General features: G+C 40.4%; 1 protein-coding gene across 1 annotated transcript in view; it reads left to right on the forward strand.

Moving 5' to 3' along the window:
* Nucleotides 1-311: 311 nt before the first annotated feature.
* The window catches only part of LOC113003396 (probable cytochrome P450 6a14), a 33,424-nt gene continuing 17,204 nt past the window's right edge, over nucleotides 312-16,531 (forward strand). Inside the window, exon 1 of the mRNA XM_039453714.1 lies at nucleotides 312-2,282. Within this exon, the coding sequence (XP_039309648.1) occupies nucleotides 2,249-2,282 (34 nt within the window). The 5' untranslated portion in view covers nucleotides 312-2,248. The remainder of the gene's footprint in view (nucleotides 2,283-16,531) is intronic.

Consider the following 16,531-nt stretch of genomic DNA (forward strand, 5'->3'; position numbering starts at 1 on the left):
TTTGCAGACTTTATTCATTTTTATTTCGTTAACTATGGCAAATATTAAAAAATGGTAAAGGACTTTTCTGCTCAGTTTTACTTGATCTATCAATCCATGAAACCACAGTTACCTGACACCCTGTATATAAGGTACTTTATTCCTTGCGGAGTACACTGCGGACCTCCGCTTCGTTTACAAAGTTTCAACATTTTATTCCTCGCATTCTTCACAACGCACGAGAGAGAGAGAGAGAGAGAGAGAGAGAGAGAGAGAGAAAGAGAGAGAGAGAGATCACTCATCCATCCATACCTTCACACTCATTCTCTGGACCTTCGTTTCCGCCGCATTTTCCTCTCATCCTTTCACACTCTCATTCACACCCAACTACCCTCCTCCCTCCTTCATCTCCTCTAATCTCCTCATCCAAATCTCTCCCACCCCGTCCTCTCCCAAGACCTCATCCACCATCTCCTGTCATCCCTTTTCAACTTCCCAATTCGTGCATTCCTCCTATACGTGCTCCCAAGTTTCCATTCCTCCTCCACATATCCTACACTTCCTTTTTTCATCCCCTTCCCAATATCTACTCCCCATCATCCCGTCTCCCAGCCTATACTTCGCCACTTTCTGCCATCTTTGCTCCTTCCATCCCTTCTTTAGGTACTCTGGCAACCCCTTACCTTTCATCCTACCAGACCATATGTTAAATCTAGAGCTTCTAATTTTCTCCCATCTTTCCTCTTCCTGTCACCTACTCTCTCTAGCCACTACTTCTTCCCCCCTCAGCTCTTTCCCCTCTCTCAACTTTTCTATCTCAATTAGGCTCCAGCTCTTCTCCTCATAAAAATCTCTCCTTCCCTCTTCCCATTTACCCATCACTTTTCCTACCTTTGCCCTGTCTCTCATTTCAAACACAACCTCGCCAGCTCTCCTCCTCCTCCCTTTCTCAGTTTCTTTTCATAACTCCATGCTCTCAACGCTGCCCTCCCCCTCAACTTTTCCCTCTGCATTTCCTCCCTCATCATGTACCCCGGCGTGTACCTCCCAACCCTCAAAATCCACTTCAAGAACCTGTCCTGTATCCTCTCTACCTTCTCTCTTTCTTTCCAGCCCCATATCTTCACTCCATATCTCATTACCATCCAAACCAATCTATCAAACAACCATATCCTTCTCGACCAATCCTTTTCAAACTTCCTCTTTCCTATCCCCCACACTTCTCTCATCACCACCGCTCCCTTGTTAACTCTCTCCTCTATATGTTTTTTCTGACCTCCATTTGCCATCATTACATACCCTAGATATTTGTATTTTCTCACCTCTTCTATTTCTTTTCCTTTCCATTTCCACACTATCTTTTTCTGTCTCCCGCCCTCCTTTTACACCTCATTATTTTCGTCTTCTCCACATTGACCTTTAATCTTTTTCATTCTATATAACTTTCCAGTGCCTTAATCATCCCTTTCATTCCTGTCTCCTCCTCTGCAACCACTGCAACATCATTTGCATACGCTAACGAGTATTTTCCTTCCCTTTATCCTCACTCCCCCCCACCTAATAATAATAATAAGAAATTGTTTATCACACCAAAAATGACTCTTTTTTCACATATTATATCATGTCCGATACAATCCTTTACAAACAAGCATGATAAAAATGTAACGCCTATAAAAAGTATAAAAAAACAATTAATGTTTTTATTTTAGGAAAATGGGTTTCAAGAGGTGTTTTGGTATAAGAATAAAGTTTGGTATGGCATATAATATGTTCAAATTTATTTAAAAAAAAATTATTTCTGAAAAAACTTATGTGTCCGATACTATCCGACCTTCCCCTACAGTTTTTAAAGTGCAGAAATTAATTTTTAAACTTATTATCTAATCGGCTGTTCCAAAACTTTTGCTCATTTGATGCACTTAAATTGTTTCTTTCATTCTCTAAATGTATCATTCTATTTCAGATTCATAATGGTATTTATAGCATGAATTAAAATTTTCATCGGCGTCTTGACCTGTGTGTATATTCCCAAGCAGAACAGGGAGTCATCAAGACGTCAAAATAATGTCAAAGTGACTGCAAAATAATCATTAAAATTCACTTTTCAATCAATTACGATTCATTTTGATGTCATTTTGACACAATTGTGAATCACTTTGATGTCATTTTGACTTGTTGTTCTACTTGGGTTTATTTTAAATACGTGGCATTCAACTTCTGGCATAACTTAGGTGTTTTTTTCCCGGAACCTGTTGTGCCAATTGGAAATATGGCAGCAATCGTTGCTAGAAAAATACCAGTAGGTGAGTATCTTTAACATCTATACTCAAAGAAAAAAATAGTTGTTACAATTGTAAAAATATGAACAAATAGCAGCTCAACCGTCTTTTATGAGTTATAAAAATTATGATACTATAATTAATGTAAATATAAAAATATTGTCAAACTTATTAAATAATACGATTAGTAGAACTATATATACAGGGCGTCTGATAATTATTAATAAAATTCTTGCATGTAAGTATGTAATTTATCAACTTTCCGCGCGCGAATCAGCTCGTCAGCACAATATAAGAAAGAACAGTAGGTCGACTTGGTGTTGGCACTTTTTATCTGATGACTACAAGATCGCCATGTTGCTGGTTGTGCGTGGATCCAATAGCGTTTGCGAGCGCAGTGGTTTAACTTAACCTGAGTCGAATTAATGACGCTATATTGCTGGAATCGTTCGAGAGGGTTTCAATTGCCTATAAATCGATTGCCTACAGCGTCGATTGCCAACATCCTAATTGCCTACAAGACAAACTACACACAAGTAATACTGCCTACAGATCGATTGCCTACAGCCTCAATTGCGCACAAGTAAAAAATTAAAGAACAAATGTACAATGCACACATGTAATATTGCCTACAAGGCGAACTACACACAACTAATACTGTCTACAGATCTATACAAGCTTTATTGCGTACAAATAAAAAATGAAAAATTAACGTCAGAAGCAAGTATTTTATAGCAAAGTACATTAAAATAAAATGTTATTTTTTTGTATACATTGATTATTTTCTATAAATAACCAATGTAATCAAAATATTATAGCAAGAAGTTCTTGAAAAATGAAGTAAAATAATTATTTGTAAATCTTTATTTTAAATAATAGTTTTTAAAATATAGGATTTCTTTCTTCGTGTGCTTTACGCGCTTGTCATCAGCGCGTAAAAGTGATCTCTTTTGCATATATCACTAGATATAAGAGTTTAAAGCTAACCAATCACAGATTGCGTTTAGACTTTAGATGGTCGCATGTTTGAGTTATTTGTCCTTTAATTTTTTACTTGTGCGCGATTGAGACTGTAGGCAATCGATCTGTAGGCAGTATTACTTGTGTGCAGTTCGCCTTGTAGGCAATATTACATGTGTGCAATCGTACATTTGTCCTTCAATTTTTTACTTGTGCGCAATTGAGACTGTAGGCAATTAATCTGTAGGCAGTATTACTTGTGTGTAGTTTGTCTTGTAGACAATTGGGATGTTGGCAATCGACGCTGTAGGCAATCGATTTGTAGACAATTGGGATCCTCCGGAATCGTTCAATCAGAATTTAACCGCCATATTGCTGGTTGTGCGATTTGGTCATGCGCGAAGGACAACTTTTGCCGTGCTTTGTGACGGAGTCGACCTACTGTTCTTTCTTATACTCTGGTGATGCGATCGCCAGTTGCTGTCGCCAAAGTTAAAAAACTCTCGTAACCGCGACAGTCCGTTGCCACCGGAAATAACGCTAGTTGCCTTTCTTTGCAACTGGCGACGGAGCGTTTGCAACTTATTATAGAACAGCCTCAATTATATTTTAACATAATGAAAAAATTCAAATAAAAAAACTGCAAAATTTGACTTTTTTACAAAAATATTCTTAAAATTTTTTATTTTTGAAATAATTCAACAAAAATTTTAGGATGTATTTTCAAGATAGTGTACTTTCAAATAAATTTAACATAATAAAAAAATTTAAATAAAAGAAAACTGCAAAATTTGACTTTTTTTTACAAAAACATTTATAAAATTTTTAATTTTTGAGATAATTCAACAAAAATTTAGAGGTTTATTCTCAAGAAAGTATATTTTCAGATAAAAATTAGTTTTATAGAAGGTTGTTTGACTTTAAATGGTCTGTGAACTCTTAAAGTTAGCGTGAGGTCTTTTGGATCCCTAACGACCTCAACGTGTTAAGTTAATTGTACCAAATTACGTCATTGATCCGAATGACGTTACCATAATTTGTTTTGTGTCCATAAAAAAACGCAGCTAATTAAAAGTATCTAAACTTTAAAAAGTTTTTAGAAATTCTGAACGTGAGACTAAAATCTCTTTAAATATAATGATCTTGAAACAAAACAAAATTATTAAATGGAAAATTTGTTAACAGGTATATTTTTTTAAGATATCTACATGAAATATAAACATTATGGTGCTTTTGGTATATATACGTTTTTCAAACCAAATTTGGTGATCGCCGATCTTAACCTTATTCGGACCGCGTTGATAACAAAATTTCACAAGTTTCACGATCGTGGATTCTACTGCAACGAAAAAATTGATCCATTAACTGGCCATTTGTTTCTGCTGTCTGGACAAAAATGGAAAAATATGCGTGCCAAGTTAACACACACATTTACTCCGGTTAAAATAGAGCAGATCGAGAGTAGAATGTATAAGCCGGTTCTAACTCGGGGATCTCAGGGGGGTGCGGGGAAGGGGGGGAATATTTCGGGTCGCGCGGGGGGACCTAACCGGCGATAAGGTCTCGCGGGTGGATCAAACCGGGTGGAGGAGGGGGAGGGGGGCTTAAAACGGGGTCACACGTGTAAACCTAACCGGTAGTTCTGCGTAATCAATGTTTATATAAACAGAGATAACGATTCGAGGACCATGTTCTTGGCCGATGTTTAAATAAATTTGACACCTTTGAAATGTGTCACGTGGAGGCAACTGGCCATTTAATGTAAACATGGACCATGTACTTGTCACTCTGTTTACATAAACATAATAAATCACACCGCGAGGAGGTGGGTATGACAGTACTTTGAAATCAGAAATGGTTCTGCGTAATCAATGTTTATATAAACAGAGATAACGATTCGAGGACCATGTTCTTGACCGACACCTTTGAAATGTGTCGCGTGGAGGCAACTACTGACCATTTAATGTAAACATGGACCATGTACCTGTCACTCTGTTTACATAAACATAATAAATCACACCGCGAGGAGGTGTGTATGACTGTACTTTGAAATCGGAAATGTCTGTCATCACGAGGGGGATAAGCTATACGATGGCGAATATTTTGTGGGGTGTGCGCGGCTATTTCCGCGGGGCCCGCCGCCGCCGCCGCCGCGTGCGTGGAGGGGATGCGCGCTGTCTAACGCGGGGTCCGCTGGGGCGATCCGCCGCCGCCGCCGCCCCCCAACGCTCACTATCCTCTAATAATTTTTTGGTCAAGGTGGATGCAAGAGAGAGAGAGAAAAGCGCTGAACAGCTCTTTCAGCTGTGCTAATAACGCGTTGAAATATTATTTAGATTTGTTTACGTGAGCTCTCTTTCATGCGCGGTTGTCGCCCAGTGGCATGTCTAATCGTGCAAGGTATCTTTCTTAGTAAAGAGAAGCACTGATAATCCGGCTTCTAATGACACGTGTAAATAATATTTAGATTTGTTTACATGAGCTCTTTTTCGTGTGCGGTTGCCACCCAGTGGCATGTCTAATCGTGCAAGGTATCTTTCTTAGTAAAGATAAGCGCCGATAATTTGGCTGCTGCACGTTGAAACAATATTTAGATTTGTCTACGTGAGCTCTTTTTCGTGTGCGGTTGTCACCCAGTGTCATGTCTAATCGTGCAAGGTATCTTTCTTAGTAAAGATACGCGCCGATAATCCGGCTGCTACACGTTGAAACAATATTTAGATGATGCAAGAGGAAAGCGTTAATATTTCGATCGATTAAACAAAACTCATGTTTCGGTTATAAGTTTGGCGAATGTATTATACGGTCAGTCTCGATGTGGACACCGAATCAGTCGTAATAGTTACTCTCTAAAAAATGGTTGATCATATTGAAGTTCACATTAAACGCAGTCAAAAATGGAGTTTGACGACGCAGTGTTTGATATAGACATAAATCTATTTATAGATTTTGATCTAGAAGAAATCGTGTACGTTCTCGATAATGTGTTTATGCCGGAAGAAGAAGAAGAAGAAACCGATGTTCCACGACGACAAGTATCGTCGATAAAATTCCTTCGCGATCGAGAATTAGGAATACGCGGGACTTGTGAACGTGCCGTGAAACAAGGTGTCATTATAAACTCAGAACGTGTTTGTAGATTGTCAGACTACAGGAAAAGAAAATTGTATTTGCTCATACTGGACCATCTGTGCGCGTTTGATAATTGTGAAGAAAAGCAATTAAACAAATACCAGTGGGCAAAAAAAATTTACCAGAATATCTAAATACGATATCATTCTGCAGATTACGATTCCAGCTGGTCATGGACAATGCATCAAATTTCTTGCAATAAACGTGTATACACCACCACCACAGAACTGCGACAATAAGCGCGAACCTGCAGTGATTAATTTATTTAATCGGTGGGTTGAAAAGAGAAATAGAGAGCAGGATGATCCTTGGTGGAGATACGCTATACCTCCTGATTTTTGTGAATTAAAATATATAAACGGACACTGTAACGTTCTAAGCGTACAGCGAATTTGCAAATCATGTAAACAAAATACGTGCAAGTGCTCCGAGAAAGCGTGTGATACGTACTAAAAAACTGAAAAAATGGAAAATAGTGAGCGAGTGGAACGCGAACTGCTCGAGCAATGCTCGCAGATTGCAAATTTAGCTGAATGTTTCGAGTGGTTGCAACGATGCGACGAGTACCTCGCGCAGCTCGAAGAACATTGTAGTGCCAAACGTCCTCGACTCGCCGTGGGAAAAAGACAATCACTTGTGTCAAGAATCGCGCGACTCAAAGGTGAAAAAGCGCAATTAGAAAGACGTTTCATGCACGTTGGTGGCAATTATGCAAGCACTGGCGCTGATGATAAGCAATCGCTCGTATGGCGCGAGATCGAGACCGCGTTCAAGAATCGCATTGTGACTGGCGCTGTTATTAACATTGATTATATCGAACCGCGACATTTTTTGGAGGACGCCAGTGATTTGGTGATTGAGCGAGTGCAAGACGCTATCGCGAAACATGATAGTGTAAAGGTAAACACCGTATTTAATGGTGAATAGGTTAATAATCATGATGAACGTAATATTAAAAATATCGCTACGAAGAACAATGAACTTTATCGATCATCAAATTTGCGTGAGTGGTATCAGCAGAGTGTCATCGATGTCACGTTGGCGATGCTCGACGAGTTCCAAGAACGCGATAGCGGTTGGGCTCTTACGCGAATACTGAATTTAACGGTAAACATTAATAAACATAATCCCATGCACGCGGGATGTTGCATCGAATTGCCGCGGGAAATAAAGAATAAACGTGCCGTGATTAATGTGCAATCGAAAGACAATGCGTGTTTCGCGTGGTCGGTAGTGGCCGCTCTGTACCCTGCCGAAAGAAACGCAGACCGGGAGTCGTCATATCCGCATTATTCGACTGTTTTGAAGTTTGACGATATACAATTTCCAATGAAAGTGAAAGACATTGGAAAATTTGAACGTTTGAACGACGTGTCGGTAAATGTGTACGATACCGAATTCGACAAAAAAGAAAAGAAACTAGGCGTATTCCCGATAAGACTCACCAAGGATAAGAAGGAGAAGCATGCCAATCTACTGTACCTGGAAGATGAACGTGATAACAGCCTCGGCCACTTTGCGTGGATTAAGAACCTGTCACGACTGGTCAGTTTACAGCTGAGCAAAAACGAACACAAGAAATTCATCTGTGATCGGTAAGTGTAATAATAAAATCTGTTAAAAAAATATTTCTCACTTATAAAAATTGTTTTAATTTTAAAAATCGTCTTCTATTTTTTATAGTTATCTGCATTACTTCAGCTCAGAAGAAAAGTTGCAGTCACACAAAGTGGATTGTCAGCAATTAAACGACTGCGCCGTTCTACTACCGAGCGAAGATAACAAGTGGCTTGAATTCGATAATTACAATAACAAGGAGCGTGTACCCTTTGTTGTTTATTTAGATTTGGAGTGTATACTGCGGAAGATTGACCCGGAAACAGAGAACACTTCAAATTTCCCGTATCATCATCACGAGGTATTTAGTATAGCATATTATATTAAGTGCTCATACGACGACGCGTTGTCAGAGTATCACTTTCATCGCGATAACGATTGCGTCGTGTAGTTCGCGAAAGAACTCGAAAACCTGGCGCATAGCGTGAAAGCTAGAATATCCGCCAATGTTCCTATGGAATCATTAACTAAAGAGCAGCAAGAGGCATACAGTAACGCGAGGAATTGTCATATCTGTGAAAAACCGTTTTCACCGAATAGTATACGTGTGCGCGATCATTGCCATTTGACAGGGTCTTACCGTGGTTCAGCTCATTCAGATTGTAATTTAAATTACAAAAATTCATACGTTATTCCAATCGTATTTCATAATTTATCTGGTTACGATGCACATTTCATCATAAAAGAAATTGCCACCACGTTTGAAGGCAAAATCGATTTACTACCGATAAATAAAGAAAAATATATATCTTTTACCAAATATGTTGAAAATACTTGTGATAAAGACATCATTTTCAAAAATGCACGAAATTGTATACGGCTACGGTTCATCGATTCGTACAAGTTTTTAAGTTCAAGTCTTGACAAATTGGCATCGTTTTTAAATCTTGATAAATTAAAAATTTCTCATTCGGAATTTTCCTCGTTATCAAACGAAGACTTTGAATTGTTGACACGCAAAGGTGTCTTTCCATATGAATACGTGGATAATGTTGACAAACTGTATGAAACGCAACTGCCACCGCGTGAATCATTTTATAGTTCTCTTACCAAGCAGACGGTATCACAGACAGATTATGCTCATGTTCAGAAAGTTTGGCAGCGGTTCTCAATCAAAACCCTGGGTGAATACAGCGATCTATATCTCAAGACCGATGTCTTATTATTGGCTGATATTTTTCAAAACTTCCGCGAAAGTAGCATTAATAGTTATGGTCTTGATCCCGCGCATTATTACACATTGCCAGGCTACACTTGGGATGCAATGTTGAAACTAACACGCGTAAGATTTGAGTTGCTCACCGATATAGACATGATCTTATTTATAGAACGCGGTATACGCGGTGGTTTGAGTCAATGCTCCGGTAGATATGCTAAAGCCAATAATAAGTACATGCGTTCTTACGATCCATTGAAACCATTGTCTTATCTAATGTATTTTGATATAAACAATATGTATGGTTTTGCGATGTGTCAACCATTACCATACGGTGAGTTTCAATGGATCGAAAACGTTGACAATTTTGACGTGAACGCGATCGCTTCGGATTCGCCCACTGGGTATGTGCTAGAAGTCGATCTCACATATCCACAATGTCTGCACGATCGACACACTGACTTACCTTTCTGCCCTACACACGATAAACCGCCAGGATCACGGCAGAAAAAACTTCTCGCAACGTTGTACGATAAAAAGCGGTATGTGATACATTACCGTTATTTGCAACAATGCAATGGCTTCGCGTAACAAAAATTCATCGCGTATTACAGTTTGCTCAATCTCCATGGCTTCGCGATTATATAGAATTGAACACAAAATTTAGAATGAGCGCAAAAAATGATTTCGAAAAGAATTTGTACAAATTGATGAACAACGCCGTGTTTGGAAAAACTATGGAAAACGTACGTAATCACGTAGACGTAAAATTATTGACAAAATGGGAAGGACGTTACGGTGCAGAGGCAATGATCGCTAAACCAAATTTTCACAGCTGCAGCGTCTTTGCGGAAAATTTAGTTGCCGTCGAACTGCGCAAACTCGAGGTGAAGTTTAACAAGCCGATTTATGTGGGTATGTGCATACTTGACATATCAAAAATCTGCTTGTACGAATTTCATCACGAATATATGTTTCCGCTATATAAAGACAAGTGCAAATTGTTATATTCAGATACTGATAGTCTTGTTTATTTCCTCGAGTGCGATAATATTTATTCAACGATGAAACGTGATATAGCGAGATATGATACAAGCGATTATCCCGCAGCGACAACCCGTACGGTATGCCTCTCGCGAATAAAAAAGTCCTCGGTCTAATAAAAGATGAAAACAACGGTGCGATCACGACCGAATTTGTAGGGCTTAGAGCAAAGATGTACGCGATCAAAGTAGATGGTAAAAAGGATACCAAAAAAACGAAAGGTGTGAAAAACAATGTAGTAGCGCGAACTATTACTTTTGAAGATTATATGCGATGTTTGAACGATGAAATAGAAATAACTCGTAGCCAATCGTGTATACGTTCGAAGCTGCATCAAGTGTTTACGGTTTCAGAATCCAAAGTGGCGCTCTCGCCATATGATGATAAAAGATACCTTGTTCCATCATCATTAACAAATACATTACCATGGGGACATTGGCAGATACAATTATAATCATAAGATGTTCTCACATTTTTACAAATATTATGCATTTTAATCTTTTATTGTATTACATTTTTTTTATATTTCTTACACGTTTAATATGCTAGTAATATTTTATATAAGTACGTTATTCATACTTTATACTTTGTTTTATATTCTGTATGCTTCATTTTATACATCTTATGTATTGTTTCATATGTTACACGCTTAATATATATTTGACGTTTTATGAATAAGATATTTTGATATTTTTTCAAATTTTAGATATACGTTTTTTTTAATAAAAATTTTTATATGACATTTTGTATTAATAAGGATAGAAGAAGAATAAAGACCTAAAAAATTGTTTGTATTCATTTTATATATTTTGTAAACGCTAATATGATATAAAATATATACATATTTAATTGAAATAAATCAAATAACATTTTTTTTATTTATCCATGAGTTGTGCGAATCATCGAATCCCAGCCACTTGACGTAAACCTTGTTTCCTTTCTTCTTTATTATCTTCTCTACCAGGTATACATTTGGATGAGTCGTGCGATGCAACTCGTACTCATAGAAGGCACCCGCTATTTGTTTACCGCGATAATCTTCCAGGAGATAAGTTACGGGATTAGTGTGCTGTACTTTAACGATCTTAAACACCTCGGTGGTCCAATTGGGGGTGTACCCCTTAGAGAATGTCGTTTTGTGCTTGCTCACGCGCACCGAATTGTTTACTTTGAATTTCGCGGGTCCCATGATTTTTATGTGAGAGTATACAGTGCCCATGAGTTTTTCAGCAACTTCCGAATTAACGTCGACTGGTCGCATGCCGATAGTACGATGCCTGCGGTTGTTGTAATCCGACACCAGACACCAGACGCGGCAGCTCGTTGACCCACTTGTGCGACCCGTTAAGTGTAAACATACGCCACATATCGTTCTTAAGTGTGCGATTCCATCTCTCTATTATCGATGCTTTTAAAACCGAATATGTAGAATAATGATTAATGTCATGCTTTTTCAAGACTTTTTGCACATCGGCGTTATAAAATTCCTTTCCCATATCCGTTTGTAAATTTTTCGGGCATCTTCCGCTCTCTCGAATTATCTTGGCGATTGCGTCAGCCGTCTCGCGCCCGGCCTTGCTCTTTAGTGGCACTGCCCAGGCGTATTTACTCAACGCATAGATAACGGTAAGTATGTAATTATGACCTCTATTGTACTTTGAATAGGGACGCATCTTGTCGATATCAGCTTGCCAAAGATCGTTGAATCCTTTGATTATAACACGTCTTCTAGGAAAATTGCGTCTATCTGACGCGTGTAATTCGTCGACGATTCGTTGCCTCTCGGAGCTTATTGTTTTCTTCGATGAACTCATATTTCGGCGCGTAAACGAATTGCATTACGACTGACTCGTTTAGCGGTTACACGATGTAATTTATAATTTCGACATTGCAAAGTTCCTCTACTTTTGTTAAAAAAAAAAAGTTTTTTCTCCATTTATCAGTATTTTCTGTCTTCCTTTAATAACTTTTCTTTGTCTTCCGGTTTCTGTCGATTAGATAATTTTTCATATTCATTCTTGACTCGATCTACGGCCATTCGATAACCATCCTTCACTCGTTCTTGTGTCTTTTCATAGCGATCCTGAGCCGATCGATAATTGTCTGACAACCGTTCTTGAAACGTCCGATTTTTATTTAAGAATCGTTCAAAGTCATTCGTTAAACGTTCGTAACCGTCTTTTCGACGTTCATTGCTGCTCGTCTATCGCACGTCCTTCTCAAACAAAATCAACCTCTCGTCTGACTCGTTTCGTGGGTATACGATTTAATTTATAATTATGCCAGCTTCACGAAGTTCTTCCACGATGGACAACATCTCGTTGCCGTGAGCGTCGTTGCCCGATCGATGTGAAGCGTCTAGCAATCGTAGACGATCTACTAATTCGTTGGGATCGTCCCAGTGCACGTAATCAATCGCGTTGTCGTTTAGTATCATAGCGCGAGGTAATCCCTTTCCGGATTTATTCGTTCTCTTTGGTGTAGATTCGATTGACATCAATAGTGCGATCACGTATCTATACTTGTATCCTTTGTTGCCTCGTAGTCGACTCTCCGCGGTGTAATTACGTCTATGTACGTTTGTAGTCAATAATATGCTCTTGTACTTTTGCAAATCGTCCTCCTTATAGAGAAAATCATCGGGGAGTCTCTTAAAAATCAACTCGTAAAGACCGGGTGTGCCAGCGTATCGCACGCCATCGATAATTATGTTATCATTGATGTCCACGTCAAACTTTTTATTACCAAGCATCATTCCATCCTTGTCGAGACGAACACCATACACGATGTCTATAATTTTCTCTTTTCCACCACCGCTGAAGAAATCTCCAATGTACTTTTGACCGAGCGGGCCAAAATGCTCAGACAACGTTTTTCGACCTTCCAACGTTTGCATCTGATGTTGAACAGACGTTCCAAACGAATCGTCTGTGGTTTCGAAAACGTTCTCGATAGCCTTGTTAGTTAATGTTGCAGGACCAATCATCGTACGCGGTATTGACGTTATCGCTGGTGAATCCATTGCATCGTACGCTTGTTCAAAACGTTGCTTTTTGCTCGATGTTGCTTTCGACAATTCGTAAGATGCACCATCGTCGTCATCGTCGTCGCTCGGTCTTTTCTTAATTATTCTTTCTTCCTTGATTTCTTCTTTTCTTTTAATCGGCTGAGATTCCTCGACAATTTCAGAGGTGCGACGATGGGCTTGAAACGTCTCTCCATTGCAATTTCCTCCTCGATCCTGCCGGTTTTTAAAGCGCGATGTTTCTTGCGGATCGCATCGCTCGTTTTTTCAATCTCCCTCGCGAGTTGCTCACGCTTGCGTATATCTTTGTTATTTTCCGCCATGTTAACGTTCAACGTTGACGTATCGATAATGACTAATCGTTTTGCGGTACCGCGAACTCGTTAAATTCTTTTCTGTATCGTCCATTACTAAGCGCGCTGTCCTTGTCTATCATTAGAAATCCATACTTTTGTTGCCAACAAGCACGGCACAAAGCACAAAATTTGTCGTACGACATGTCGGTGTTTACGTGATCGTTGTAAACGTGTTTAAGGTTGATACCATCCTGTTTAAACAGAATTAGGAGATTGGCGTTATCGCGTATCAGATGTTTAGGTATCCTCGCGTACGTTTGACAAAGATAAAAGCAGTCGACATTCGAATGGCGGCCCATTGAAAAGTATTCTCTCACCGCATCCTGCTCATCGCACGCAACGTCGTCGAAGACGAAGATTGAATTCGGAAGCGCCTCGCTCGGTGGAATAACGTCGCTATTATTGGAGAACGTAAAATAGCCGATTTCATCGATCGATTTCAACAGATTTTCGAGATATTGATATTTAGGCTGCTGCAGCGACTTGGAATAAATATAAACATTCTCGAAACGTACACCATGCGGACTCTCGAGCAGGCTTATCAGAACATTAGTTTTGCCGCACGAAGATGGTCCCGCAATTATTGCGCGGATGGTACTCGGCAGCATTTCATCGTGTTTCCGCACCTGCGCGTTGTCCCCCATCATTCGCAATTTCTCGTCGCAGTTTGTGACGCGTATCGTCAGCGACTGCCGCACGAATTTCATGTTTCACACTAAACTCGCGTGACGCGTCGAAGGCCTATTTATAGATGTGTGAAATCTTGAGTAGCTCAGTATCAAAAATGTTTCTCGCGCTGTCACATCCCAGCGATATTCTGGACCTAAGCGCTGAGCAGTTGCAATATGTACCTAAAGTCGTACTGTTACGCGTGTACGGTAATTACATCGACCACGTTTGGGAACGGCTTCCGAAACATATACAGGTGGATCCAGTAGTTCAAACTTATCGTCGCTGCGATGAGCATTATAATCAACCTTGGCAGTGTACGCACATCGACGGCCCTGCACCGAGGATAAAAGATTGCAGCGAATGTCAGCGTCGAACAAAACCGGAAGTTTGCTGAATCGAGCGATAAACGCGCTTCCTTTCGAGTTTCATATCCCCGGTTACCAGTTTTGCGGTCCGGGCACTCGGCTGAAGAAACGATTAGCCAGAGGCGACACGGGCGTAAATCCATTGGACGCAGCGTGCCGCGAACACGATATTGCGTATTCTAAGAGTAACGAATTCGTCGATAGACACGCTGCTGACGATATACTCGCAGCGTCAGCACGGAAACGCATTACCGCGAGAGACTCGACTTTGGGCGAGAGAGCCGCCGCTGCAGCCATCTGGGCAGCGATAAAGGCCAAGACCAAGATCGGCATGGGTATGAAGGCAAAGACGAGAAAGAGGAAAATGACGACGACGAAAAAAAAAAACGAGTACTTCCGTCGGCAAAACGAGGCGGCATGTTACCGATTCTGCCAATGTTGGGCGTTCTAGGATCTTTGATCGGTGGAGCTGCAAATGTAGCGAAAGCGGTAAGCGCCCGCAAAGATGCGCGACGTCAACTTGAAGAACTGCAACGTCACAATCGCGCGATGGAACAAGGTCGCGGTCTATACTTGGCACCTTATAAATACGGACGAGGAATTTATCTCGGGCCGTATAAACGCGGACAGGGCGTATCAACTAAGAGAAAAAAAAAACGTCGAAAAGACGATAAAAATGCCTGCGGGCGTGACCACCGACGTGCAATTGAACCAGCTGGCGAGACGTATGCGCATACCGTATTTTAGAGGTGTGTACATGCGTAATGCTTTACCGACGAGTGGCGTACGTCGAAACGAGAGCGATATCGTTAATTTGGACGATACCACGGGCCCTGGCACGCACTGAGTGGCTTACGCAAAGAGGGGCAACCGCGTTGTGTATTTCGACAGCTTTGGCAATCTTCGACCGCCTCGAGAGTTGGTGCGATATTTCGGAAGCAATGTTACGATAGAGTACAATTAAACGTCCTATCAGACGTACAATCAAAATTTCTGCGGACAAATGTGCCTGAGATTTTTACAAACTGTTGACTTTTAAAAAGATCGATGAGGTGTCGAAGAGTCTCAGTATTCGTCGAACGCTTTTTCCATCATGTCGTTTACGCTAACGCTAAGCGGAAAGAGCAGTGTTCTCGCTGCAAATTACTCTCCGGCGATAGATTTGACCGATGCTGAATACGAACTCGGTTTAACGCTTTTTGAAACTTATAACACGATACCGAACGTAAATGCCTCAAATAATAAATTTTATTTCGGCAAAGACGATGTGGAGATTACGATACCCGAGGGATCATACGAGTTGCCGGCCATTAACGAATTTTTGAAACGCGCAATCTCGCAGAAACGTCCACGACGCAACGCGCCAGATGCCGGTGACACGCTAGTTGTCCGCGGCGATATCGGCGTGATCAATGATGACAGTGAGGAAGCGATAGTGATTCGAGCTAATCATAACACGATGAAATGTGAAATTAAATGCGCTTACAAAATAAACTTTAACAAAGCCAACCGCATTGGATCGCTGCTGGGATTCTCGAAGCGTATACTGCATCCACGTAGATGGCACGAATCGGACATGTCAATTAATATTATGAACGTAAATATTATCCGCGTCGAATGTAGTATCACCGCAGGTGCATACAATAACGGTGCGCGTGTGCATACGATCCATGAATTTTCTCCGAGCGTGCCTTCAGGATATAAGCTCAGTGAAAGGCCTGCAACAGTCATTTACTTGCCAGTGATCATACGAAGCGTTACGGATCTTACCATACGCATTGTCGATCAAAACGGACGATTGCTGGATTTTCGAGGGGAGGAAATTACCGTCAGGTTGCACGTTCGAAAACGATAACGCGACACATGAGATGCTTGTGTTGAGTGGAGCTGAGCGAGCAAAGAGAGATAACGCATTCTTTACAAGACCGGTGACATCATCATCATCA

Source organism: Solenopsis invicta, chromosome 1 (assembly GCF_016802725.1).
Source record: "Solenopsis invicta isolate M01_SB chromosome 1, UNIL_Sinv_3.0, whole genome shotgun sequence".
Classification (NCBI taxonomy): domain Eukaryota; kingdom Metazoa; phylum Arthropoda; class Insecta; order Hymenoptera; family Formicidae; genus Solenopsis; species Solenopsis invicta.